Source organism: Carassius carassius, chromosome 6 (assembly GCF_963082965.1).
Source record: "Carassius carassius chromosome 6, fCarCar2.1, whole genome shotgun sequence".
In the NCBI taxonomy this organism is placed as follows: domain Eukaryota; kingdom Metazoa; phylum Chordata; class Actinopteri; order Cypriniformes; family Cyprinidae; genus Carassius; species Carassius carassius.
In genome coordinates this window covers 7,503,057-7,529,398 of record NC_081760.1, presented here as the reverse complement: position 1 = coordinate 7,529,398, position 26,342 = coordinate 7,503,057, and the positions used below count along the sequence as shown (strand labels likewise).

At 36.4% G+C, this 26,342-nt stretch overlaps 2 protein-coding genes and 1 long non-coding RNA gene across 3 annotated transcripts; 2 read left to right on the top strand and 1 right to left on the bottom strand.

The window, feature by feature from the left end:
* Positions 1 to 5,051: 5,051 nt before the first annotated feature.
* LOC132142310 (OX-2 membrane glycoprotein-like) lies at positions 5,052 to 7,597 on the bottom strand. The gene is made up of 5 exons (XM_059552096.1): positions 7,535 to 7,597; positions 7,086 to 7,427; positions 5,942 to 6,238; positions 5,629 to 5,727; positions 5,052 to 5,520 (listed from the first exon to the last, which is right to left on the bottom strand). The coding sequence occupies exons 1-5, from the start codon at positions 7,572 to 7,574 to the stop codon at positions 5,489 to 5,491; spliced, it is 810 nt and encodes a 269-aa protein (XP_059408079.1). The 5' UTR covers positions 7,575 to 7,597; the 3' UTR covers positions 5,052 to 5,488.
* A 3,969-nt stretch (positions 7,598 to 11,566) lies between these two features.
* On the top strand, positions 11,567 to 15,842 carry LOC132142311 (mitochondrial pyruvate carrier 2-like). The gene is made up of 5 exons (XM_059552097.1): positions 11,567 to 11,791; positions 12,582 to 12,622; positions 13,310 to 13,394; positions 14,045 to 14,156; positions 15,457 to 15,842. Exons 1-5 carry the CDS (start codon positions 11,644 to 11,646, stop codon positions 15,503 to 15,505), a joined length of 435 nt encoding a protein of 144 aa, XP_059408080.1. The 5' UTR covers positions 11,567 to 11,643; the 3' UTR covers positions 15,506 to 15,842.
* Positions 15,843 to 23,067: 7,225 nt separating this feature from the next.
* On the top strand, positions 23,068 to 24,843 carry LOC132141844 (uncharacterized). Its single transcript, XR_009433936.1, has 3 exons — positions 23,068 to 23,139; positions 23,270 to 23,317; positions 24,103 to 24,843. It is a non-coding gene; the product is annotated as an uncharacterized LOC132141844 (long non-coding RNA).
* Positions 24,844 to 26,342: the final 1,499 nt, after the last annotated feature.

Sequence of the window (26,342 nt, the reverse complement as noted above, 5' to 3'; positions counted from 1 at the left end):
CCAAGTGAGACGATTCAACAGTTCACAACACGTCTCAGACAGGCAGCAAAGGACTGTGCATTTGCGGATGACATGACTAATCAAATCAGGGATGCCATCGTAGGCAAATGTTTATCAATGTACGTGCATCGTAAACTTTTGGAGGAAGGACCTAATCTCACGCTCGATCGTGCGTTGGAGGTTGCTGCCCTCTGTGAACGGATAGAGGAACAGATGGCTGCATCATCGGTGAGTGACATATCAAAGCCTGACACTGAGTCTGTGAATCGCGTCTGGAAAAAAGGGGGAAAGATGAAAGGACAATTCAAGGGAAAACAGCAAGCTGAATGCAGTAAGTTGAACAAACAATGCTACAGATGTGGAAATACAGATCATTTGGGACGAGATTTAAAATGTCCTGCGAGAGGCCAGACATGCCACAAATGTAAAGGAAGAGATCATTTCTCAAAAATGTGCAAAACTAAAAATGTGAAGCAGCAAACAGTTAACCATGTTGAAGGGCAAGCTGAATATGCATTTGTCATTCAAGAAGATTACATGGCGGATAGAATGAATATCTGTTTGGGAAATGTCAATTTGAAAATGCTTGTAGACTCTGGTGCGACCAGCAATATCATTGATGAAAGAACATGGGAGGAACTGAAGGCAAATAATATTAGATGCCATTCGTACATTCCGGAAACAGAGAGGAAATTGTTCTCTTATTCGTCTAATCAGCCATTACCACTAAAGGGAGCTTTCAAGTGTGAAGCAAGAATGGGCAGCCGGTCGGTATATGCTGACTTCATTGTAATTAAAGGGATAGGAGAGCCACTGTTGGGGAGAGACACTGCCATGAAACTCGGAGTACTGAAGATCGGCACAAACGTTGCAGCTGTAACAGACCTCAAACAGTCGCTCCATTCACAATACCCAGAAGTGTTTCAAGGAGTTGGTAAGCTGAAAACCAAGCAAATTAGTTTATACATAGACCCGAAGATTCAGCCAGTTGCCCAGCCTTTAAGGCGGATTCCATTTAATTTAAGGGTTCCTGTTGAAGAAAAGATAAAAGAACTCTTAGAAATGGACATTATTGAAGAAGTGAACGGGCCTACTCCGTGGGTTAATCCGGTTGTGATTGTTCCAAAAGCAAATGCTGAAATTAGGCTTTGTCTTGACATGCGACAAGCCAATCGAGCAATCATTAGGGAAAGATACCCCATTCCCACTGTAGATGAGCTGCTACAAAGTATGAATGGGTCTATGGTCTTCAGCAAATTAGATCTTAAATGGGGATATCACCAGTTAGAGTTAACGCCAGAGTCCCGCCAGATCACGACGTTTGCAGTTCACAATGGAGTGTACAGATACAAGCGGCTCATTTTTGGAGTATCTTCCGCAAGTGAACAATACCAACATGAGATCGCGTCGGCCCTTGCTGGAATAGAGGGAGTTGAAAACATCTCTGATGACGTCATTGTGCATGCGCCTGACCATAAAACACACAATCACCGTCTACATGCTGTCATGAAACGTCTGAGAGAATGCGGGCTAACTCTGAATCCTGCAAAATGTCAGTTCAGTATGGATCGCTTAAATTTTATGGGGATTCTACTCACACAAAAAGGTATCGGGCCCACTGATGAGAGAGTCAGGGCTGTGGTAGAGGCTCGAGAGCCACAGAACGCCTCAGAGGTTCGGAGTTTTCTTGGACTTGTCAATTACAGCAGCAGATTTATTCCACAATTTGCAACCTTGGCAGAGCCCTTGAGACGTCTTACCAGAAAAGATTCCAAATTCATCTTTGGTCCTGAACAAAAAAGTGCATTTAAGGCTCTGAAAGGAGAACTTGCAAAATCAGGGACCTTAGCATACTTTGACAAAGATGCACCAACCCAAGTTATAGCCGATGCCAGCCCTGTAGGGTTGGGGGCTGTATTGACACAGTGTCAAAAAGGACAAATGGTGCCAGTGTGCTACATCAGTAGAAGTCTATCAGATTGTGAGAGACGGTACTCCCAGACTGAGAAGGAGGCCCTTGCCCTTGTATGGGCCTGTGAGAAGCTTCACCCATATGTCTATGGAAGACAATTTGATCTGGTCACGGACCATAAGCCATTAGAGACAATCTACAGTCCACGTTCTAAGCCCTGTGCCCGCATTGAGCGGTGGGTTTTGCGTCTTCAACCATACGACTTTAAGGTTGTCTATGTTTCTGGAAAAGAGAACATTGCAGATCCCTTGTCAAGACTTCTAGGAAGCACAGCAATGAGAGAGAAGCACTTACATGATTCGGATGAGTATGTGAGATTTGTAGCCATTAATGCCACCCCGAGAGCCCTAACCACAAGGGAAGTGGAGGAGGCGTCAGAAAAAGATCCCGAACTAATAGAGGTGAGAAAAGCTATTGAAAGTGGACACTTTGAAAAGTGTATGACATACGCAGCTGTTGCTAGGGAGCTATGCGTGGTAGGTTTTTTAATACTACGTGGAACACGCATTGTTCTTCCAAAAACATTACAACCACGAGCAATAGCACTGGCCCACGAGGGACACATAGGTATTGTTGGGACCAAACAGCACCTGAGGAGCAAAGTATGGTGGCCTGGCATGGACAGAGCTGCCGAGAGATATTGCAAATCATGCCATGGCTGTCAAATTGTCTCTCGTCCCGATGCGCCAGAACCATTGCGACCCCTACCGTTGCCAGATGGACCATGGCAAGATCTAGCAGTAGATTTATTGGGTCCTCTGCCATCAAAACACTCAATCCTAGTTGTGGTGGATTACTACAGTAGGTATTATGAGTATGACATACTGACCTCAACCACGGCAACAAAAGTGATTGACAGCCTTGAGGACATATTCAGCCGACATGGACTTCCTGCCACACTAAAATCAGATAATGGACCTCAATTCAAATCAGATGAATTCAGGAGTTTCTGTGAAGAAAACGGGATCAGACACCTGAAAACAACGCCTAAATGGGCTCAAGCGAATGGTGAAGTCGAGCGCCAGAATGCCTCCATCATGAAACGAATTCGCATTGCACAGTCGGAAGGACTTGACTGGCAAAAGGAACTCAGGAAGTATGTTACAGTATACAGAGGAATTGTACATAACACCACAGGCAAAAGCCCCGCTGAACTTCTGTTTAAAAGAAAAATGAGAGGCAAGTTACCTGAACTCACATCAGTAGACAAAGATCTCGAAGTTCACGACCATGACGCTGAGAAAAAAGGAAAATATAAACTGTATGCAGATGAACATCGCAAAGCAGATTTCTCAAATGTAGCTGTTGGAGATCGGGTTCTGATCAGGCAGGACAAGACGGACAAGTTTACCACACTGTTTAACGCAACACCCCACACAGTGGTCAGCAAAGCTGGGAACAAAATAACTGTCGAGTCACCCACCGGAGCCCAGTACAGTCGCAACACAACATTTGTGAAGAAATATGTAGAAAGCGAGAAAGGGAATGCTGACTGTTCCACAGATTCAGATCAACAGACATTGTCAGAGGAATCAGAGAGACTTGTGCCTATGGTTGAGTGTCACCAAGACATTACATATGTCAAGCCCCAAAGACAAAAAAAATTACCTCAAAAATTTGCTGACTTTATCGTTGGTTGAACTTTTGGATGCAGATTAAATGCAGACAACGTTGTTGATATGTTCATGGTTAATATTATAAGTGAGTTTAAAATAAGTTGAAGAATGTGAAAATCATCAGTTAGATGAACATGTTATTTGTTTGGCAATACTGAGACTACAGTCAAGTGTTAAAGGTCTCTATCCGACTTTGGAGGGGATGTCATGTATTAGAATGATGGTCTGTATCTTTAAGATGTGAGTGTACTAAAATGTATGCAAGACCGGATGTGGAGAGGGGAGTTCACGTTAAGACGGGGAAAAGTAAAGACGCCGTTTGGAAAAGTTATCAAGCGTGTGACTGATTTAATTCGGCAGAGTGTGTAAGAGATATCTGATTACACAAGAAAGCAGATATATAACAGTACTTAAGTAAAATTTCATTAATGTAATGGTACTTTTACTTGAGTAGAATATTTTTGTACTCTTTCCACCTCTGCATCACATCTTTTTGGGGTGAATTATGTCTTATTCCTCTCATTGCAAAGCAAACAGTAAAATAAAAAATACTTAAAGAACAGTCTCTCTGTGTTGTCTTCTGTTGTGTGGGCGTATTCAAGCCGCGCGCTTCAGTGAAACATTAGAATCTGAATAGAGCGTTCAGCACGGGGGCCTGGTCACTCACATTAGATATAATGAAGGGATACATGAAAAATGGACATCGCGTTGTTTTTATATGGATTACTTTATCACAGAATATTATAGTCTAAAGTAAAAATGTCAGGCTTTTATAGATATATCTCTCACGTTTCTTCGTTGAGTATTCACTGAGTTATAGTTCATTTTAATGACGTGTTTCTAGATGAAGATCAGCGCAGACAAAGGCTGCAGACAGCACACCTTGTTTGTTATCTTTATTTTATAACTGTTATTATTATGTCTGTATCCAAAAAAGTAAACCCTTTACACGTTCGATTGATGTATTGCTCTTATCTGTACGATCAAAACTGATAGTGTAATTTAAGTTCTTGTCGGGGTTATCAGGAGAAAATGACTCATAACGCGTATACGCGTTAATCGACTCCAGAGGGTTTTAAACATGCACTTTTGAGATGAAACGACATTTAATCAAGCTGAGAGCCAGTAAACTTAGATTGTCTTGCTGTCTGGACATAAAACAATTAAATGGCAAAATCGCTATGTTGTGGTTGTTTAGCCATCAATGAATGACACCTCATGAGTGTTTGAGTTAAAAAATATATGTTTTATTTCAGATCTTTGAGCATTATGGAAAGATGACCTTCAGCTTTGCTTAACAGCATGTTAGTATGTTGTTGATTAGTGGAAAAGACGTATGACTGCTAAAGCATATATATATATATATATATATATATATATATATATATATATATATATATATATATATATATATATATGTGTGTGTGTGTGTGTGTGTGTGTGTGTGTGTGTGTGTGTGTGTGTGTGTGTGCGCGTGTGTTTAAAATGAACAATAAATCCACAAAAACAAACAAATCTATTCTATTTGATATACTTATTCTGAATTGGTACAAACAAAATATATACCAAACAGCTTAAAGCTTATAGCATTTTACTGATTAAAGCTGAGCAAATTACTCAGAGAGCTGCCGTTAACAGACCTATTTAAAATCCTAAAGACAAATCTCACAACAATAAAGAATACAGAATGTTACAAGAAAGAACTTAAAATGCAGATGCAGGATGAAGAAACTGTGAAAAATACAGACTTTCTCAGGTGAACAGGTATTATTTATACCATTATATAAAAAATGTGCTTATTCACGAATGTAAACAGGAAGTGATTTTTTTTAGCAGATGAAAAAAAAAATGCATCAGAAAGATTAGTAAATTATGAATAAAGTAGCAGCTGCGCAGAAGTTCAAACCAGACAAGCATATTCTTGAACTTTATCTGAAAAAAAATAAAATACATATATATACATATATATACACAAAATAATGCTGTTCTGTACATGACAGTGTGTAATGATAACTAGTGTGTAATATTTTTTCACCTTACCATTTAACTTTGAGTGAAGATAGGCAGCAATAATGGCAATACTCATGATAACCACAACCAGTATGGGAATGATATAATTTCTTAATGTGACTTTATTCTCTGTGAAAAAAAATAAGAAATAGGTTGTTTGGCATGTAAATATTAATAAAAATTATTTAATTTAAGAATATGCAGATGCATTCTTTTTTAGCCTAATTCTGAAATTACAATATTGCCTTCTGCTTGATTATTTGATTGTTAGTCCATATAATCATTTTTCCGCTATGCCACTACCACCTCAAACACTTATGTTTCAGAAGTCAAATCAATATACCTTTATTTTCTACTTCAGACACATTGATTCGGATGCTCTTCTCCATGCTGTCACTCTTAGCAACACATTCCACATACAGCCCATGAAACTGTGAGAGTGGAAGCGTGAGGTTGCTTGTAACGGTGGTTGAGCTGTCTTTATTCAGAGTTGTAAAATTACTTGAAAAGTTGTCCAGCTCTTTCTCTGCAGATTTCCAGTGTATAGTTGGAGTTGGTTTACCAGTAGCTGAACATGAGACTACAACATCTGGATCAGAACTGAGTGCAGGGTTCACTGATGCTGTTATTTCTGAAATACCTGCAAAAATACCAGCAACATAATGACTTAATTAAATGACTCAAACACAAAACTATATGGCACTATAGAGAAACATCTTATTATTTGATTTTTTTTTATTAAGGCATTACTAAATATACTATGTGCTTACTGAAATATTATTTAAAAAAAACATGGATAATTGGCTGCATGTACTCCTTTCATTTTTCTGGAACTGGAAATTTAAGTTTCAGTTGCATCTTGAGCACATTGTTTGGTCCTGCATTAAGAAAAATCTCTGAGTATCTTCTGATTCACACCATGCCTTACCTGTTTGGGCATAGCTACATTCTCTTGAATGAGCTTACTTGTTTTTTTACTTAGCATATACTGTACACTTTTCTGACCAATTAGAGGAAGATGAAGCTAGTTGTCACTTCTGTTTCCAGTGAATATTTCTCAGGGTAGGTTCACTTCGGAAATAAAAATGTCTTTATTGACTATAACTTGTGACATGACTTGACATGAAAAAAAAACCCTATTGAACATTTGCACTGTATTTCCCTGGAAAACGCTCATTTAACTCACATCAACCTTGTGTTCTCAGTATGGGGAATACTGCCAAACTATATGGGATAAGTTGTCACAAAGGGAACCTGCCATTAAATAGGCTATTATACACCAGTAGTTGCTTTTCAGCCATTTCAAAATGGCAAAACAATTATGAAACACAAATTAATTAATAAATCAATTTTAAAATATATACTGTATATATCAAACAACTGTATAAAATTAGGCATTTAAAACATATGTGACAGCCTGCCCTAAATTGACTCAAAACCTGAGAGATAAACTTTGTTGCTTTCATGGTTGCAGGTATTTAGCCTACCTTTAACAGTGAGGCACAAGGTTTGTCGTTTAGGTTGGAATGGGTACACTTTGAAGGAACAAATGTAGCAAGCCTCGTCATCAAATGTTGTGTTTTTGATCTCAATGGATGAAGAATTAACTGATGCCGTGGTGAAAATGACCTTTCCGACATACTGATCATCCACATAATCGTTGAAGAGCGCGCTGTATGTAGCCAGAGTTTGTACCGGTTCCTGGTCACGCACCCGCTGCCACGTGACTTGTTTGACAGCAGATGCGTCTGGCAGCGTACAAGAGAATGAAGCATCCTGACCAAACTCAACACCAGTGTCTCCTCGTGCTATAATTTCTGCAAGATAAGCTGTGGAATAAAAATTGAAGTTGTTATAGACCTCCCACCATCTCCATCCAGCTAGAGAAGTGTCAGATTCAGCCATATGATTTAGGAGTCAATTACCATTTACCAACCTCCTCTAAGCAAACTTAAAATGATCAGAAGACGCAGCATGTCTCATTATGTCTGACTTCAATTTGCAAACAGGTCAATATAGCTTAGCAAAGGGACTTTTCCTGTGGCACTAGAAAAGGAGGGGGAATTTTACACACTAAAAAGACTATAAGTCTTTGTTATGTTTTAACCAATGCTTAATTCACATTTTTTTTTCTCTCTTTTTTTTACATAGAATATTCATTTATGTTTTTTTAATTCAAAGATTTAGTTCTTTGCAGCAAAGCAAAGCTACAGTGGCCAAAAAAACAAAACAAAAAAAATATTTAGACCTTTTTGGTTAGTGTTGCACTGAAAACAGGCACCACAATGTTCAATGTTTGTTTGGGGCGATCAGGTTTGCTATTGCAAACACAACTTTGATTTAAATGAAGGTTATGGAGGTGTAAATTGTTCCTTCAGTTTTCTGTGAAAATAAACAGTGAAATGGAGAAATGCAAGACATGCAAATATAACTATATTATTGTTTGCATAATAAAATTCTAACAATTACAATTACCATCATTTTTGTGTGTGTATACAATGTCATAAATATTGTTTTAAAACAATACAATTTTAATTATACATACACTCAAATGTTTGAGGTCAGTGTTTTTTTTTCTTCTTTTATACAGCAATTATTATATAAAAGTATATAATATACTTTTATACAGCAAGGATGCATTACATTGATCAAAAGCTACATTAAAGCCTTTTATAATGTTATTTTTATTTCAAATAAATGCTGCTCCTTTTTCATCAATCCTGAAAATAATTCTTAAGACTGAAGAAATGGCTGCTGAAAATGAATCTTTGCCATCACAGGAATAAAATTATAGATTTTAAAATTGAAAACGATTTTAAATTGTAATAATATTTCACGAAATTACTATTTTAACTGTAAAAATCAAATAGATTTGGTCCGTACAAGACATCTATCAAAAACATTAGAAAATCTTATCGACCCCAAAAAGTGATATCTGCAAACAAATAATGCAACGTAATGCAACATAAATGTCCAAAAAAGTTTTTTGCAGCCAGTAGATGTGTTGAAAGAAGCGTTAGCTGTTAACAGTGTTCGGTTCAGTGCCCCCACCTGACGAAAAGCTAATGCTTTCACATATTTTATGTGTTGTTGCACAATTTATCATTTTGCACGTTAGTAACACCATGTGTAAAGTGATCACCTATCTATCTACAGTATATATCTATCTAACGTTACCTATCTATCAATAGGGAATTTCTGACAGGGATACACCGGACTTTCCACAGAAATAAACACTTGCATGTGACTTATTATAACACTTCCGCTTTTTGTTTATACATGTATTTTCCTAAAATGCTTCTGTCAGATAAGCTCAGTATGTTACAAAACATATATTAACTATTTTTTATGACCGCGTCATCTGTATACAATATAAACTAATCTTTGGATCTTGAAAGACTTGCCTCCTTAGGTTTCACAAGGATTCCGGTGAAAAGGGTGGTGACTATTCCTCTGGAAAGCTAACTTAGTAGGAATAACGAGGTCATACTGTCATTGTGTGTTTTTTTTTTAACAAGACAAGAGTGATCAAGAAACAAACCGTATTTACCATACGTTTCATAAGAACACATTACGCATAAGTTACTGTAAATTCCGTAATTCCTTTTCCTCGGCACATGATAAGCAAACCAGACTTTCAAAATAAAAGACTTCTCGTTTATCACTAAATTAGTATGATCAGAAAAACAATTGCAATACTGGTTTGTATTTAGTTTTATTTTTCAGTTCATTTGATTTGCTGATTAATTTAACTGCAATGAAACGGATACAGAATAATTATACAAACATTCCAAAAGAAAACCTAGGAAATGTTTAAACGTTAAACATTTATAAACCAGTATTTGTGTGTCATGTGTCTCAATCTTTGATACAATATTTCAATATGTATTCTACAAATTAAAATGGTTTAGAAATATTCCACTTCCACAAAGAGTGCTGTTGCAGGCTTGTTTTAACAATTGAAAACACATTTATTTAACTTTTCTATTTATTTATGTGAATTTTGTGCATGAATTTGTTGTGGTAATTAAACAGAATTCTAAAAACATTGTGCTTGTCCAGTTTTGTGGGTCCTGTAGAAGAACATTGGAAAGAGTTACAAATCATCCCATCTCAACCATGATAGTTCTTTCTTTCATTCTTTCTTTCTACGTCAGTTTTGAATAAATGTTATATATAAAAACATTTTAAAAGTATCCCTTAATTTCTAATTGGTTAAACTGAAGTTGTTAATTAATTTTCTCTAATTTTCTATTCTGCTATTTATTTATTTATTTTGAGAATTCTAATTGTTCTTTTAAATCGTTGTAAAATTTCTCAGATAGCATTTGAACTTCCTTGCTCCTAATTTCTATTTATTTTAAGGGTTAAAATTAATATAGCATATGGTTACAATCAAGATTCAGGAAATTATTACCATTCAACTGTGGCTTTGTTTCCCCTACAGTTAAAGAAATTACACAAGTGTTAAAAAAATAAATAAGTTACTGTTACTGTTTATTTACTGATATTAAAAGGGGAACTTCTTTCAAGGAATAGAACAGAAAATACCAATGTATTACACCCAAACAAAAACAACAACCACAACCAGTCCACAAACATGGATTGTAATTTTTTTTTTTTAACCATACATTGGTTATTGATCTAGTTGTTTTTGATGTCACTAGAGAAATGTTGCTCTTTGTACCAGGCAATATGCAAAATAACAAATCATTTATTCATATCATGAGCTGCCAATTGAATTCAGTGAACAAAGTGCGAAATTATAATGGCAGGGGTCTTTTTCTATTTACTAAGCTAGGTAAAGATGTGATCCACCTCCATTCTATATTTGGGGTAATGCAATAACCTAAAATTAGGCTACATTATGCTTTTGAAATATAGTAGGCCTATATAGGCAAAGTATTATAGTAGTTTCACTTAATCTTAAGTGAAAATGCACCAGTCCTCTAAACACACACAGTGTCACAGATTGTTAAAATGTGTCAATGTATAGCCTAGTCTACTTAAGTCATTTCTTTCTGAACTGCCCAAAATGCTTTGAACACTGTTGCCAACTCTCACGAGACAAATAGCCTAGCAACCGCAGCTTCCAAAACAAGCCCAAAACAAGTCCAATATTGTTTGATGATTTATTATCAGCAATATTATTTATTATCAATTGATTATTACCAATAATTGAGCCTACAGCATATTAAACCGAAACCACTCTTTTATCTGAAAAGCAAAAACAGAAGATATTTTACAGAAATCTGCACACTGCAACAAAAGTGGGAAAAAAACTCATCTCCAATCACCTGTGAGCAGGATATGATTGGAGGGATGGAAAAGGAGAAAAACAAAATCTGCCTGCACGCTATTGGTCAAAATACTTTTCAGTCATTTATATATAAAAGCCTAAACCCGTACGTTATGCCATTTGGAATTCCCGTAAAAAACAAAGAGGACGTGGTCACCCTGTTTTGTTTAGTTTTATTCAAATGGGTCAAATTTGTATTAGCAATCAAGTATGGTCAATATGTCTAAATATGGCTAATTAAAAGAGAGAAAGAGAGAGAGAGATCGAGGGAGATTTCATACCATTTTCTTAATAGATTATTTAAAGACTTGAACCAAAGAAAAGCAGTTTGTCCAAATGTATTTTATCCTCACCCTGTTTGTTACCTACTACAAACCAAACCGTTATTTTCTGCAGGCGTCGTTTGGGCCGATAGTGACATCTGCTGGACGGAAACCGTTAGTATGATGAGAGCATCCACTTTAATATTCCAAAAGGCTATTCGCTATTAATAGATCATATGACCACATTTTCCCAGTAAAGAACCAACGAGTCTATTTTAGATTAGATGTAGGTTGAGAGATTGTTCATTTATTCATTCATTCGTTTCTTGCAGTATTTCTCAAGATCAGTCTCACGTTTATATCCTTGTTTGTGTTTCTGTAAGCTCGCTGTCAACGATGATGTGATAGGTCGTCTCGGAGGGTGGAGAGAAGGTGCGCGCCGAATAACCTCTCATCGACCTCGTGCTTTGGTCACTGCAGTGAATGAACATGAGTATCAGCAGACTTTATTTACGATTGCAATCATGTCGTTTTTACTCCGGTGGTTTGAGAGCGACATATCACCGAACCTTGGACAGGATCGAGTTAAAGCTGCCACCTAAATTAAGACCTCTCTACAACCATCCTGCTGGTAAAGAAATTACTCTGCTCCCTCTAGCACACGGTCATTGTCAAATATTGCAATATGTTATTCTTGATGCGTTTATGTAATTAGGTATACATACTGTATGTGTTGCATTTGAATTCTCTTTCTAGATAATCTCCACGGTATTTCTCACAGCTATACTTTGGCCTAAAAAGAATTTGGACGCTTTAGGCATGCACGATTAAATGCAATATAAATTAAATGCATTATTTATTTCACAGTTTAAGTTTAAAGCAATATAAATGCTACTGTTAAAAAAATATATGCACACATATTAAATACTTATGAATTTTATACATCCACTAAACCCACGTTTGCAGATCTTGCAAGAACATTCATATATTTTAAATGTTTTATGCGATTATTTTTGGACAATTTGAAAATGCTTTAGTCTTATGTGCAGCTGTCTGTGTCACTATAGTGTTGAAATATCTCCTCCATCACTACCTAGACCTGGTATTCCACTTTGGTTTGTTCCAAAGATCTTGATGGAAACATTGGTGCTACAGTACGTGCAGTTGAAGCCAAATTTATATTTACAGTGTAAACATGTTGGACATTGCTTAGCTTAGTCCAACACCTCTTGCTCCGATTTAAAGATGACTTCTAATCATATACTGCATGCCATTTGAAGGTGTATCATATCTGTTTCCAAGCTTTTTCTTCTATAAAGTCTATTCTCAAGGAATTCGAGGCATCAAATTAAAAACATTACCACCATGTTCTACACCGTAGCACTTTGCTTATTAGTATTTTATTTATTATATTTTTCCAGGACCAAAGACGGTTTTCTTCTGGGCACCAGTTTTTAAATGGGTGAGGTCATGTTTGATTTCTTACAGTTTAAATGGATAAATATTAAAATACAGCACTCATCACATTTCACTGTTTTCTGATTTGACATGGTAGCAGTTCTGAGGCTTGACCGTAGAACGTCTCTGCCTTGGGATGTTTGTGTTTTACTTGATTATAGAGAATGATATGAAAATTACTAGTTCTAGTATGAAATTTCTCATCATTTACTCACCCCCATGCATTTAACCACACATTATTTCTTCTGTGGAGCATAAAAGGAGATTGAAATAGCAGAAATGTTGAGTATAACTTAAATTTCACAAAATAATCATACTTATTCAGGTGATTTGGAATATGTAGTGGAAGTAACATGGACTACTTTTATAGAGCCCTTTTTTTTTTTTAGCTTGACAGCCTCTGTTATTATATACTTTACTTATATGGAAGAGTGCAACTCAAACATTTTGCTAAGCTTTTCCTTTTGTGTTCTGATGAAGACAGAAGCTCATACAGGATCGAAAAGTCATGATGGCAATGATCATTTTAGGTTTTAAGCAAAACCAACAAAGCATTATGCAAACTGGCAGTACATATTGCATTTTGCAATTTGAAATGTTGTGATGCTGTGGTGAATGCAATCATATTATGGATTTACCTGCTGATCAAGGCCTTTGAGCAAGCTCACTCTTGTTTTTTTTCCTCCTGCAGGGTTTAGTAGTGGCTGGATTCTCTGATATGACCCGGCCACCAGAAAAGCTCAGTGTCTCTCAGTCCTGCGTCATTACAGCCACAGGTACTTATTCAAGATGGAGCAACATAAAGGTGCCTGATGTAGTTTAGTCAAGATTTATCTACATCAGTTGCTGCTGTCAGTGTCCTGTAGTTGAGAATATCTCATCTAAAGCCTCATAGTAACCTGAGATTAGTGTGACTGAAAATAGAATTTGAAATGAACCCAGGAAGTTTAATATCTGAGCAGTAGATTCATTTGACACTCATGAAAATATTCTCTCTCTCTCTGTGTTTTTGACTCAAAATAAGAGCATTTCTTGAAACTGGTAATCTTTTCACTCAGCACAACTGTTAAAACCGTTGCATACTACATTTAGCAGTTCACCTATGGTCTTGACAGTTTTGAACTATATAAGTTTCACTTGACCCTTCGCAGGGAGTTTGATTGTCAGGCCATCTGACAAATCATAATGCTGAATCTGCCATTTTGTCCGACAAACAAACCAGACAGTATCCAGCTCTGTCCTCTTTGGTCCACAATGTGTTTTTCACTGTGTGAGAACATGATGTGTGGCGTGAGGTATTTGCAAAGGGTCAGTTTACTAAGACTAAGGTTAACCCACTTTATTCACAAAAATAGTTGATTCTGCAATGAGGATTTTATTTCAACACAGTATTGGTTAATTGCGATTTTATCTTGTTTCTTTCTAGGAATAATTTGGTCAAGGTACTGCTTGGTGATCATCCCCAAAAACTGGGCTCTGTTTGCTGTTAACTTCTTCCTGGGCATGTGTGGAAGCATCCAGCTTATAAGAATATGGAGGTTAGTCATTACTGTTCTAAGGTCAGTTTTGTTTACTACCATCAGTCGATACACAGAGGTGGCAAGCTTAGTGGTGTAGTATTACGTTGCAATGGTTTGAGTTCAATGGTTTAGAGTTCAACAAGATACTAACTAAAACTGTGATTAAGTTGTTAAAGCAGACGATATATGCTTAAATACATAAAATCTTAAAATATAAACTAGACTATTTATTTTGGAATCAGAACTGGCTGTATTAAACTGGCAGATAATCAAGAATGATCTCATTTGGGGCAGCAACATCAAAAGCTTTAAAGCTTCAGTCTTTTTAATTAGATTTTCTAAAATAAACTACTGGTTATTTAAGTTATTTTAATGAATTATTCACCAACATTGACAGGTTTTTTTTTTAGTTAAACTTCAAATGACTTTTTGTTATGTATCGTTTTCACACTACAAAAAAAAAAAAAAACTTGCCTTAGGCCTACAGTATATTTACTACCAACATTTACTTTTGCTGGGAGACATTGCGTATCAAAAGTGTGTGTTTCAGTTCAGTCAGTTTATTTGTTCAGTCCATGTTATGAATTATACATTTTACAGCTGCAAGTTGCATTAAATTAATAATTAAATTGATCACTGATTCCCTACATTTTTTAATTCTGCATTCCCATATTACACATATTACAAAAACCTAAGTTATTACAGCATTGTCCAGAGATGAGAACTCTGGCCCTTGAGGTCCACTGTCCTGTTGCTTTTCACTCCATCCCTAATCAAACACACCTGCCTGTAATTTTAAAATCAATCCTGAAGACTTTGGTTTGATATTTCAGATGTGTTTGAATAGAAAGGGAGCTAAACTCTGCATGATAGTGGACTTTGAGTTCCAGAGTTGCTTATGCCTGGCATAGTTATTTAAGGTAAATCATTGTATGACATCAGTGAGTATTTGAAACATATTTTGTTTCATAAAAAGATAAGAGATCAGTTATGGCTTCCACAAATGAGCCCCGAGCATAAATGCAGTTGGTGGAGGTTGTGAAGGTGCCCTGTAACTCATGTTACATAAGTTTTATGGGAAAGGATAAGTGTCTCTTATACAGTATATCCACGTCTATTAAGTCCAGTGGAATGTGAATTGGAGGTAATGGAGAGTTTAGCATAACAGTTAAAGAGAAATGAGCATTTTGTTCTTTGTTGAGTTTACAATGATGCATATATTTTCAGCAATCTTTCATGTTCCTTCAGCACCTACAATGCTTTGGCTAAACAATTATGCATTTAAAAGGAGTGTTGCACTTTGTATTTGTGTGTGTAGGTACAACCAACAGCTCAAGCAGAAAGGAGTGGAAGTGGCACAGTCTTGAAGTGCTACTTATTCTGATGAGTGCAGTGCTGATAAAGTTTTGCTTTGTTACTGTAAAAGCAATGAATCTGCATTTTGCACACATCAGTCATGTTATATAGATCAAACAAATACAGGTATGATCTGTCTGTATAAAATAGGGATTTGTTTCTTAAAACTTCATAATCATTTCAATTTATCATTAAATTGTGATACATTACGATTGTAATTCATATGTTCTTGATTGTATATTGTAATGTGTTGTTATTCTGATCCATCGTTATTTCTATACATTTCTTATTTTAAGGGGGTCATATTATAACAATAGCCATAATAAAAATTTACTGGAGGTGTGCCTACTTTTTTTATTAGAATTTTTTGCCAAAACTATGGAAACAACTACTGAAAAAAATAACTGCACATATTTTGTTATTGTGCTTTTAAGACAATTATTTGCATGTGAAATTAACTTTAAATTAAAATGTGCCACACATACCTCTAAGAATAAACTGAAATGTTATATATGTTATGGATATCCTACAACCCGAATTCCGGAAAAGTTGGGACGTTTTTTAAATTTTAATAAAATGAAAACTAAAGGAATTTCAAATCACATGAGCCAATATTTTATTCACAATAGAACATAGATAACGTAGCAAATGTTTAAACTGAGAAATTGTACACTTTTATCCACTTAATTAGCTCATTTAAAATTTAATGCCTGCTACAGGTCTCAAAAAAGTTGGCACGGGGGCAACAAATGGCTAAAAAAGCAAGCAGTTTTGAAAAGATTCAGCTGGGAGAACATCTAGTTAATTGATATCAGGTCTGTAACATGATTAGCTATAAAAGCTTTGTCTTAGAGAAGCAGAGTCTCTCAGAAGTAAAGATGGGCAGAGGCTCTCCAATCTGTGAAAGACTGTGTAAAAAAATTGTGGAAAACTTTAAAAACAATGTTCCTCAACGTCAAATTGCAAAGGCTTTGCAAATCTCATCATCTACAGTGCATAACATCATCAAAAGATTCAGAGAAACTGGAGAAATCTCTGTGCGTAAGGGACAAGGCCGGAGACCTTTATTGGATGCCCGTGGTCTTCGGGCTCTCAGACGACACTGCATCACTCATCGGCATGATTGTGTCAATGACATTACTAAATGGGCCCAGGAATACTTTCAGAAACCACTGTCGGTAAACACAATCCGCCGTGCCATCAGCAGATGCCAACTAAAGCTCTATCATGCAAAAAGGAAGCCATATGTGAACATGGTCCAGAAGCGCCGTCGTGTCCTGTGGGCCAAGGCTCATTTATAATGGACTATTTCAAAGTGGAATAGTGTTTTATGGTCAGACGAGTCCAAATTTGACATTCTTGTTGGAAATCACGGACGCCGTGTCCTCCGGGCTAAAGAGGAGGGAGACCTTCCAGCATGTTATCAGCGTTCAGTTCAAAAGCCAGCATCTCTGATGGTATGGGGGTGCATAAGTGCATACGGTATGGGCAGCTTGCATGTTTTGGAAGGCTCTGTGAATGCTGAAAGGTATATAAAGGTTTTAGAGCAACATATGCTTCCCTCCAAACAACGTCTATTTCAGGGAAGGCCTTGTTTATTTCAGCAGGACAATGCAAAACCACATACTGCAGCTATAACAACAGCATGGCTTCGTCATAGAAGAGTCCGGGTGCTAACCTGGCCTGCCTGCAGTCCAGATCTTTCACCTATAGAGAACATTTGGCGCATCATTAAACGAAAAATACGTCAAAGACGACCACGAACTCTTCAGCAGCTGGAAATCTATATAAGGCAAGAATGGGACCAAATTCCAACAGCAAAACTCCAGCAACTCATAGCCTCAATGCCCAGACGTCTTCAAACTGTTTTGAAAAGAAAAGGAGATGCTACACCATGGTAAACATGCCCCGTCCCAACTATTTTGAGACCTGTAGCAGAAATCAAAATTGAAATGAGCTCATTTTGTGCATAAAATTGTAAACTTTCTCAGTTTAAACATTTGCTATGTTATCTATGTTCTATTGTGAATAAAATATTGGCTCATGTGATTTGAAAGTCTTTTAGTTTTCATTTTATTAAAATTTAAAAAACGTCCCAACTTTTCCGGAATTCGGGTTGTAAAACATAAAAAAATAACTTAATATGTTTTGAGTTCTAAAAGTAAATTCTTTTTTTTAAAAAGCTTGAGGCATAATTTGATTCCTCTTGTTTTGACCCCTTTAAAATCCAACATAAAAACGAATGGTCATTTGATAAAACTAACATCCTGCTGCACTGTATGCTAAATCAATATAGCATTTTTTGCATTGGATACTGAGATGAGATGAAAACATACAGTGGGTAAAGGTCATCACCAAGTCACACACAGGAATAGACAGACTTTGCCCTTTATATGGACAGAACAAACATGTTTTAACATATTTTTAGTTTTAGTACGTTCTTACACATTATATCGGTCAATGGCTTTAGTATGTTCTTACACATTATATCTGTCAATGTATGCATGGATTCAAAGGACAAAAGTCTGTCTTGTAGTCTCATTTGTTTGTATTTTGAGTCCAGAGTGCACTTTTCTCCAGAACTGCATCATCCTACACTGGGTTCCAATAAAAACTTTAAAGGGCCATTAAGCAGCGTATACTTCCAGATCCTCTTCACAGCTAAATCAGGAATCAAGAGTGTATGACAAACACATGCACCACTTTGTTCCCTTGTGCTAAATAAGACCCGTTAATCCCCTTTAAACCCGTTTTCAGCGTATCCTACACACTGACTCTAAATTAAGCATGCAGGGTGTTGAATCATCTATCTTCCTCTTTACTTAAACGTCATACTTCACCTCTGCTGCCCACACTTTTGTAAGATGTGAACAGCATAGTAAAGGAATTCTGGGTTCTTGTGCTTGCTGCTTGCCTATCAACAAATAAGTACAGCTGTATGAGTCATTTGATAAGATACTGTACTTTAGAAAAGGGTTTAATTTATTAATATTAGTTGACTACATTAGTCTAAATGAATTTGCGATGAACATTACTTCTACAGGATTTATTATTCTAATCTTATTACCCCCCCCCCCCCCCCATCAACTTTCTTCTGATAACAAAAAAAACTGCATTACATCATTTGCTCACCAATGGATTCTCTGCAATGAATGGGTGCTGTCAGATTGAGAGTCTAAACAGCTGATAAAAGCATCCCAATCATTTACACAGAGAAGATAGATAGTTTTTATCGCTTTTTGCTTTATAATGTTCAGTCATAGTAGATTGCTGCAATATTAAAATTGTTATACTATGTGATTTTACAAAATACTGTTGAATGCCATTGATTATAATGACAATGTGGTTCTATGTGCTATAGGCCTGCTGATTTAAGATTATCTAGAGTGTTCATATGAGTTATGATGATAAGCTATTTATTTATATAGTTATTTATCTTAGCTGAGCACTGGATAAAAAGAATAAAGGACACATTATATGAGAAAAGTGTACAGTATATAGTTTGGACTTCACACTTGTTCACCTGACATGAATGACTCCTCTGTTCTGAAATAGTTGGCAGTTGTAAGAGCAAATAATAAACATTAAGAGAGAGAATTGTAATTTTTTAATTGTAAATGCAATTGTAAAGTTTTTTTTTATGTATTCATGCACAAGACTTGGAGTGTATTTTATTTTTAAAAATCTATCAAGTCTATTCTTAAACAGGGTCTTTATCTTGTTCTTCTGTAAAATATAGATTTCTTGAAACCAGGTCATTTTAAAATTGCTGTAAGATATTAACCCTTGTTTGTCTTTTTTAAAGGTTTAAAGGTACAATTTGTAAGATATTTGCAGTAAAATATCCCAAAACCACTATGCTAGTATTATATATTTTGTCCAGCTGATTACTAACAATATCTCTAATGTTTTCAACTACTTGTAAATAATGAGAAAATTCCCATTCTAAACAGTGACATGGGGCAGTGCAGTTGCCTGTCAATGACGTTAGTTACACTTTGTTACCGCCTTTACTGAGGTAGAAACCACATGACAACAGTGTCACGGACAAATGCGGAAGTAGTGTCTAGCATCCAGCAAACCACTAGCTTGCTTCAAGCAGTTCCGTATTTACTTCTTGCACGTTTTATGGTGGACTGTGTTACTTATTTATGGAACATAATTACTGTTTACCGTCTGCCGCTGGTTCTGTCGACAAGGACAGCTCCCGTAAACGTAAGCGTACGGGCCAACCAAACGACCCTAGAAGAGTTTGGTACAAGAGGAGAGAAAGAGCGAGGATCAATATCGGTGTTGCATTTTGTAGATGGAGAGAGCTTCGCGACAAACTTCAACTAGAAAGACACGCCGATCTCGCTTTTGTTTTACTCCACAGGTGAGTTGTTTTGATTTGTATCTTTACAGAAAAAGTATGCTATTATAACAATCAACAAGATTAGTATTATGGGGCATACACACCAAACGCGGGGCATCACATCTGTAGACCCGCGCGAGGACGCGTCTGATCTATAGTCTGATCGCGTCTTTGCCTTGACTGTGTATGTAATCTACTCGTGCAAATCGTTGAACTCACGTTTGCTATGTATGCCCATTGTGTTTGAATGAACACGAGTGTATATATTTGTTGAACAAGTGGTAATCATTTTCATATCGTCTAATTGATGGCCGTCAGCGGTTGGGTAGAAGACAACAAATCCCATCATTCCACGATCCTTCTTAGCGTCATCAAACCACGTGATTGTTATTGTTTCGGTAGTGGCAGGTCCTACAACCTGTACCTTTCAATCTTATTCAACAATTTTTAAGACATTTAAATCTTATTCAAATTGTAACATGGCAGGCGTGATAACCGGGTTGAAGATCCAAGTGCAAGCTTTATTTAATAGAGTGGTCAAAACAGGCAAGGTCAATCAACAGCAAACAGATATAATCCAGGATGAGACAAAAGAATGATCCAAACACAGGCAAAGGTCAGGTGCAGGCGGCAAACAATCAGGAAACCAGATGACCACTATTATAGGGAGTACGGAGTCTAGGGGAACAGTCTCTGTGAGGACTTGTTCTAAGGCCCTGGATACCTGCTGCTCGCCCCGATATCAGCGGAGGACCCTCCACACTGGACACCGATCTCAAACACCTTGGGACTGACCTTTAGGCACTGGGCATGGTCGCCATGACAGGACGAGACTCTGGAATGGTGGCCGTGGCAGGACAAGATTCTGGACTGGTGTGCCACTCAGCCACTGTTCTTGGCAGTACAGAGAACACAGGAGTTGCGACCAGGATTACTGGACCTAGTGATGATTTTGGTGAGCCAAGCTTAGCTGTCACTGGAGCTTGCCGGTTATATTTTATATATCAATGCTGCATTTATTTTCACAGTAAAAAATACATGATTCAAGAAGGGGGTCTCATAAATGACCAAAAAATATTATTTTAATAACTTATTAATTTTTTTTTATTGAAATAATGTCTGCTAGAATGTTAAACAATTTTCAGTGTTAAGAAAATATTTTTAAAGCACATCTTGGCTATTTACTTATGCAATGGTGAATATATATATATATATATATATATATATATATATATATATCTTAACAATGTAAACAACAATTTGAGAATAATTTGAAGCAGACAGTAAAGTGCCATAAAAGGCATACTCATATTAAGTGTTATAGACGTGTGGTTTTAGATCTAGCGAGAAATCGATTTTTAGAAATTAAAGTTAAAACTCAGCACAGACATACCAGGAAATGCCTTGTGAAGTGACAGTGCTTCTGTAGAAGCCAACAGTCAGTGTGATACCAACTTCATTTTCACAATAAATAAATATAAAAAGAACTACACAACCCATTGAAGAACTAATTAAAGAACTACACTACCCACTAAATGGCCAAACAGGAATTGAGAATTAACTTCCACTCCATAAGGCATTGTCAATGATATGAAGTCCTTATGCTCTCAAGCATTAGTTATTTGAATAGTATACTGACAATAAATAACTTAGTAATAGTTTTATATTGCATTATCATTTATGATTCATTTGTCATTCATTGTTCATTAACAAGTACGAAAACATACACTCTAAAAAATGCTGGGTTGCTTCAAGCTGTTAAATTTATAAATAAATATTTTAATCCAAAAGTGGGGTTACTTTGTCCATATCTGACCCAAAGTTGGGTTGAAACAACCCAGCATTTTGTAGGTACACAATCTAGTAGCCTACTTTTTTTGGTCTAATGAAATATAAGTTAAAAAAAAAATCTATCTTAATATTTGATAATATACACTTTTAAACCATTTTACTGAACAAATTTTGTAATAGGCCTATGTAAGAAGAAAATAAATATATAATTGTAGGAAAACTGATGTCTGACCAATGTTTAATTGATTTAATTGAAGTCAGTTTAGCTTTTGGAGGAGTGATTGGTCATAATAAAATCCCTCAGGTAATGTGTATGCAGGGTTCTCATGTACTTTAAATTGTAATTACTGAGCCTGGCACTATATGAAGTTATTGTCACTGTTGTGCTCTGTTATCTTTTTTCCATGAAAGGCTAAATGGGTAAAATTAAATCCTCTCTTGTTGCTTATTGTTGCTTTGGTAATGTGACCAACCCATCATCTCCTGACTTCAAGGTCAAGCCTTAAATTGCTGCAATGACAGTTCCAATTAATCTCAGTGACATTTGACACTCTGTCTGTTCTATGCTCTTCTCTGTCTCCCTCTTTTTTCCCCACACTGATGCATTAGAATACAATTCTTTCTCAGCATTTTTGAAATATCTGTTGGTGAATTTCTGCCATATTAAAATGCTGAAGTCACGGGTAGATTGACTTGGTCCAAAAATAGCAGTCTGTCGTCACCATCTTTGCTCGTGCTAGAGTGTGTGTGTGTGTGTATCGCCACCACAAGGTAGACTGCATATCCCACCTTGTTTCCCTGTCCTTTTTTTCCGTGTTGTAGATAGGAGCGTGCACAATCACATGCGTTTGCACGTGTGAGTTTGGTGGGGGGTGCGAGGGGTGCATGAGACACGAAGACCAACAGAGAGCGCTGTTCTCTAAGGAGGAATGCAGACACAGCGACGAATGCAGTGTGAAGGACACTAGATAAGTGTCACCCGATCTCACAGCAGTAAAGACAAGAGAGCAACTCATCCTAATAAAATACATAGACTCAAAATGTAGACATATCTGTAAAATAAGAACAAGTGTGAATGTGATGTAACAGAAACATAAAGCCATAAGATTGATATGAATAAATTAGCTTTCCCTTGCTCATGTCACTGGGGAGAAGAGCTTATGTAAACCTCATTATTTTGGGATTATGTTATGACTCATGCAAACTTAACTTGACGGCGAAATCGCATTTAAAGTGACAAATCACATAAAAATGAAAATACAGTTATTTACTTTAGGTCATTTTAAACCTGGCAGGAAACACAAAAGTAGATATTTTGCAGAACGTCCACGCTGCTACTTTCCATAGAGACCAGGGAAATAATTTTAAAGGAAGCAGCGGCAGAAAGAGAGAATGAAATGAGGAAGAAAAAAAACTTCCCCTGCAGAGGTGAATGGAAAAGGTGAATTCACTGATGTCTTGGATGAGACAGGCTGTGTGAAACCAAAGGTAGCTTACTTGGTAAGCATTTTCTGTATAAAGTTCCTCATAAGATACCCTTAATTCTTGTCCAATTATCTAAAACGGGTTTCCAAACTCGGTCCCCGAGGGCTGGTATCCTGCAGAGTTAACTCCAACTTATTGTACCAAGAGCTCCTGAAAAACCACAACAAATTCCTTGTGTGTTTGCACAAACTTGGTGAGTAAAACCTAATTCTATTCTATTCTATTCTATTCTATTCTATTCTATTCTATTCTATTCTATTCTATTCTATTCTAAACTGAGCCATCATGAGATTGATAGAACAGTAGTTCTATTTGACTTTTTGACTCCAAGGCCCCCATTATCCGCCACAATAATCAAAGGCCCCATAACACAGTTGTTTGTAATTTACTGGATCAGGATTAAGGACAAGGAGTTTTGAAAATGTAATGTCTACCTGATAAAATATTTATGCATATTTGCATTTTCATCTGCCGGTTTATTTCTTTTTGAATAGTTTTTACAGTCATTTTACAGTTTACAATACAATTCCATTACATTGGTGTTGTTTTAAAAGAATGTTGCTACCAAAACAATATGTAGTCCTATTTTAATATCTAAATGTTCAGAAAAAAAATTTTAATAAAAAAAAAAACAGTATTTTCTTTTTTATAGGAATGAATAGACTATGAGGAATAGTGTGTTCAAGAGACTGTACTGATGTGTAACAACAAACCAGCTGTTGCTGATGAAACATTTTCCCAATACTTTTAACCCTCCATAAAACTTTTGAAAGCTGTACGTTTTGAAAAACCTACTTGCAATTTAGGACCTTTATACAGCACATGCCATGGTAAAGTCTGTACATCCTCATAGCATTGTTTTCATCCATCCAGGTAAAAATCAGTTTGGTGTCTGCCCTGACTAAGTTCTATTCCTCCCGAGGTTGCTGATCACTCATAGCCAAATCTCTCATACCTAATTACTCTGGTATCATAAAGTTGCTTTTGCAATAGACATTCGGTCCAGTGATGGATGCAGTGACCAGAAACCACCAGCAGATGACGAGAGCGTGAGCAGGAGTGCTGCAGGAATCCTTTAGGACAAGGTCACCTTAACATACACACGCCCTGCAAGTGAGGTCACTCAGCTAGAAAATATATAAATTCCCTTGAATGTTTTCAACCCATACCTGCTCAATATAGGCCTAGAGGAGAACAAGGACAAGGAGAACATGTTGCAGTAGTAATTTACTATAAGGAGACAAATTCACCATTAGACTGAAAACTTATTTTTATAGATATTTATAGCATATCGTTGCTTTTTTAGTTGCAGATGAACAACAGTTTTTGCTGTGATTCTATATGAAAATCACAAATGTCAATTATGAACTGACCTTTTGGAAAATTTAGAAAATACCTGCTGTCACATTCTGTCCTGTTAGTATTTAAACTTTATTTTCCCACAAACTTTCCAAGGAATCGCACACAGATATTCTCAGAAGTGAATTGCTGTAGTCAATAAGGAGGCAGCTGATAATTGGCAGGCCACAACAGTAAATACTGCAACAGTGCTACCTTGTAGGGGACTGATGTGTAGTGGTGTCCTTGACGACAACGGATGTTCTATTATCTCTAAAATCATGCAGGAAATGTTGCTTAAACACATGCTAATACTCCTTGACTCAGCTTTACGGTATACTGTATACAAACCGCTTTTGTACACCACAAACCTATCTAAGAATCTGTGGTGAAAACAGCTCTTGTGGGTGGACAGTACAAAGGTCATATATGAATTTCCGCTTTTAATATAAACGCTTTTTTTGTAGTATTACACATTATGTAATTATTTTTAATTATCAAAATAATGTGCAATATTTATATCACATTGGTCTTATATACAATTTTGTTTCATTCTGGAGGTTGAGTTAAAATCAGCCTTTGAAAAAAAAACAGCTTAAAGGAATAGTTCTCCTAAAACTGAATATTTGCTGACTTTTAGGCCATCTGAGACGTATATGAGTTTGTTTCTTCTTTTGAACAGATGTGGAGAAATTTAGCATGTTGTCTGAATGAGAGTTCTGTCAAACACTGATAAAACGATCGGTCCTTCAGTTAACGTCTTATTAAGTGAAAGCTTGTTTATAATAAAAAAAAATTTGACTTCAAACCATTGCTTCTTATCTATCCATAATATTGCTTTCTCCAGTGAAAAATGTTGTCTTATCTGAAGCAGGAGAGAAATTTGCACAGATCAAGCATGGTTTTCATGTGAAAACATTCCTAAACAGTTCTAGATTTTAATGTGAGGGGACAACAGGGGATGGACTTTTTCAGTCGAGAAAGCTTTATTTTGGATTACGGAAGTTGAAATGTCTTAATTATGGATTTATTTCTTACAAACCCACAGTTTTTTATTTCACACAATGTTAACTGATGAACTGGAGTCATGTGGATTATTGTGATGTTTGTATCAGCTGTTTGAACTCTCATTCTAATGGCACCCATTCACAGCAGAATGCAAAATTTCTCCAAATCTGTTCTAATGAAGAAACAAACTCATCTGCATCTTGGATGGCATGAGGGATTTTCATTTTTGGGTGAACTCTTCCTTCTGAAAAACATCTTAGGGTGTAAAAATATAATTAAATTAAATTAAATTAAATTAAATTAAAATGTCAGAAAGTGCTTAGAGGCAGAGTGTCATGTCTGTTAAAAATAGAAAATAAGTATCCATCAGTGTGTCTTGTAAACCTAGATGTACCAAAAGGCAACTTAGTGTGCATTAGTACAAATGTCATCTCTGTATTGATCCACTAAGTAACTAATTTCTATATTAAACTGTTAGCATCAATCACTCCTGCATTTAGACATAGCACGGAACTATTAGGTCATGAAGTGGAATCCTTATATATGGTGACTGACTGGAGGGGAAAAGTATCAAAAGTGTTGTGATGAGTCTCTTGCAGCTTTCTGGGTGCTCCTGTAAATTCCACGTCTATCACACATAGATACCGCTGTGTTAGTTGCCATGGCAACAGAGGCAGTGACTCAGCAAGTGTCTTCTGAGGTAACAGACGAGACTTATTATTTGATGGAAAGAAAACTGTTTCATGCTCTAAAACAGATGTTTATTCATGTTGAGGGTGTGTGAGGGGTCCATTTGAATTTGGCACAAGCACTAATGGCCTTCCTTGTTAAGCAAAATACACAAGAAAGGGTGTGGATGATCCCCTAGAGAT

Excerpts from the sequence above, each read along its gene's own strand:
- LOC132142310 (XM_059552096.1), bottom strand. The coding sequence starts at position 7,574 with ATGCTGCGTCTTCTGATCATTTTAAGTTTGCTTAGAGGAG. Across the intron at positions 7,428-7,534 it reads TTTAAGTTTGCTTAGAGGAG|CTTATCTTGCAGAAATTATA; the intron begins GTTGGTAAATGG and ends TTTATTCCACAG. Across the intron at positions 6,239-7,085 it reads CTTGTGCCTCACTGTTAAAG|GTATTTCAGAAATAACAGCA; the intron begins GTAGGCTAAATA and ends GTATTTTTGCAG.
- LOC132142311 (XM_059552097.1), top strand. The coding sequence starts at position 11,644 with ATGAACATGAGTATCAGCAGACTTTATTTACGATTGCAATCATGTCGT. Across the intron at positions 12,623-13,309 it reads GGGCACCAGTTTTTAAATGG|GGTTTAGTAGTGGCTGGATT; the intron begins GTGAGGTCATGT and ends TTCCTCCTGCAG. Across the intron at positions 13,395-14,044 it reads CTGCGTCATTACAGCCACAG|GAATAATTTGGTCAAGGTAC; the intron begins GTACTTATTCAA and ends GTTTCTTTCTAG.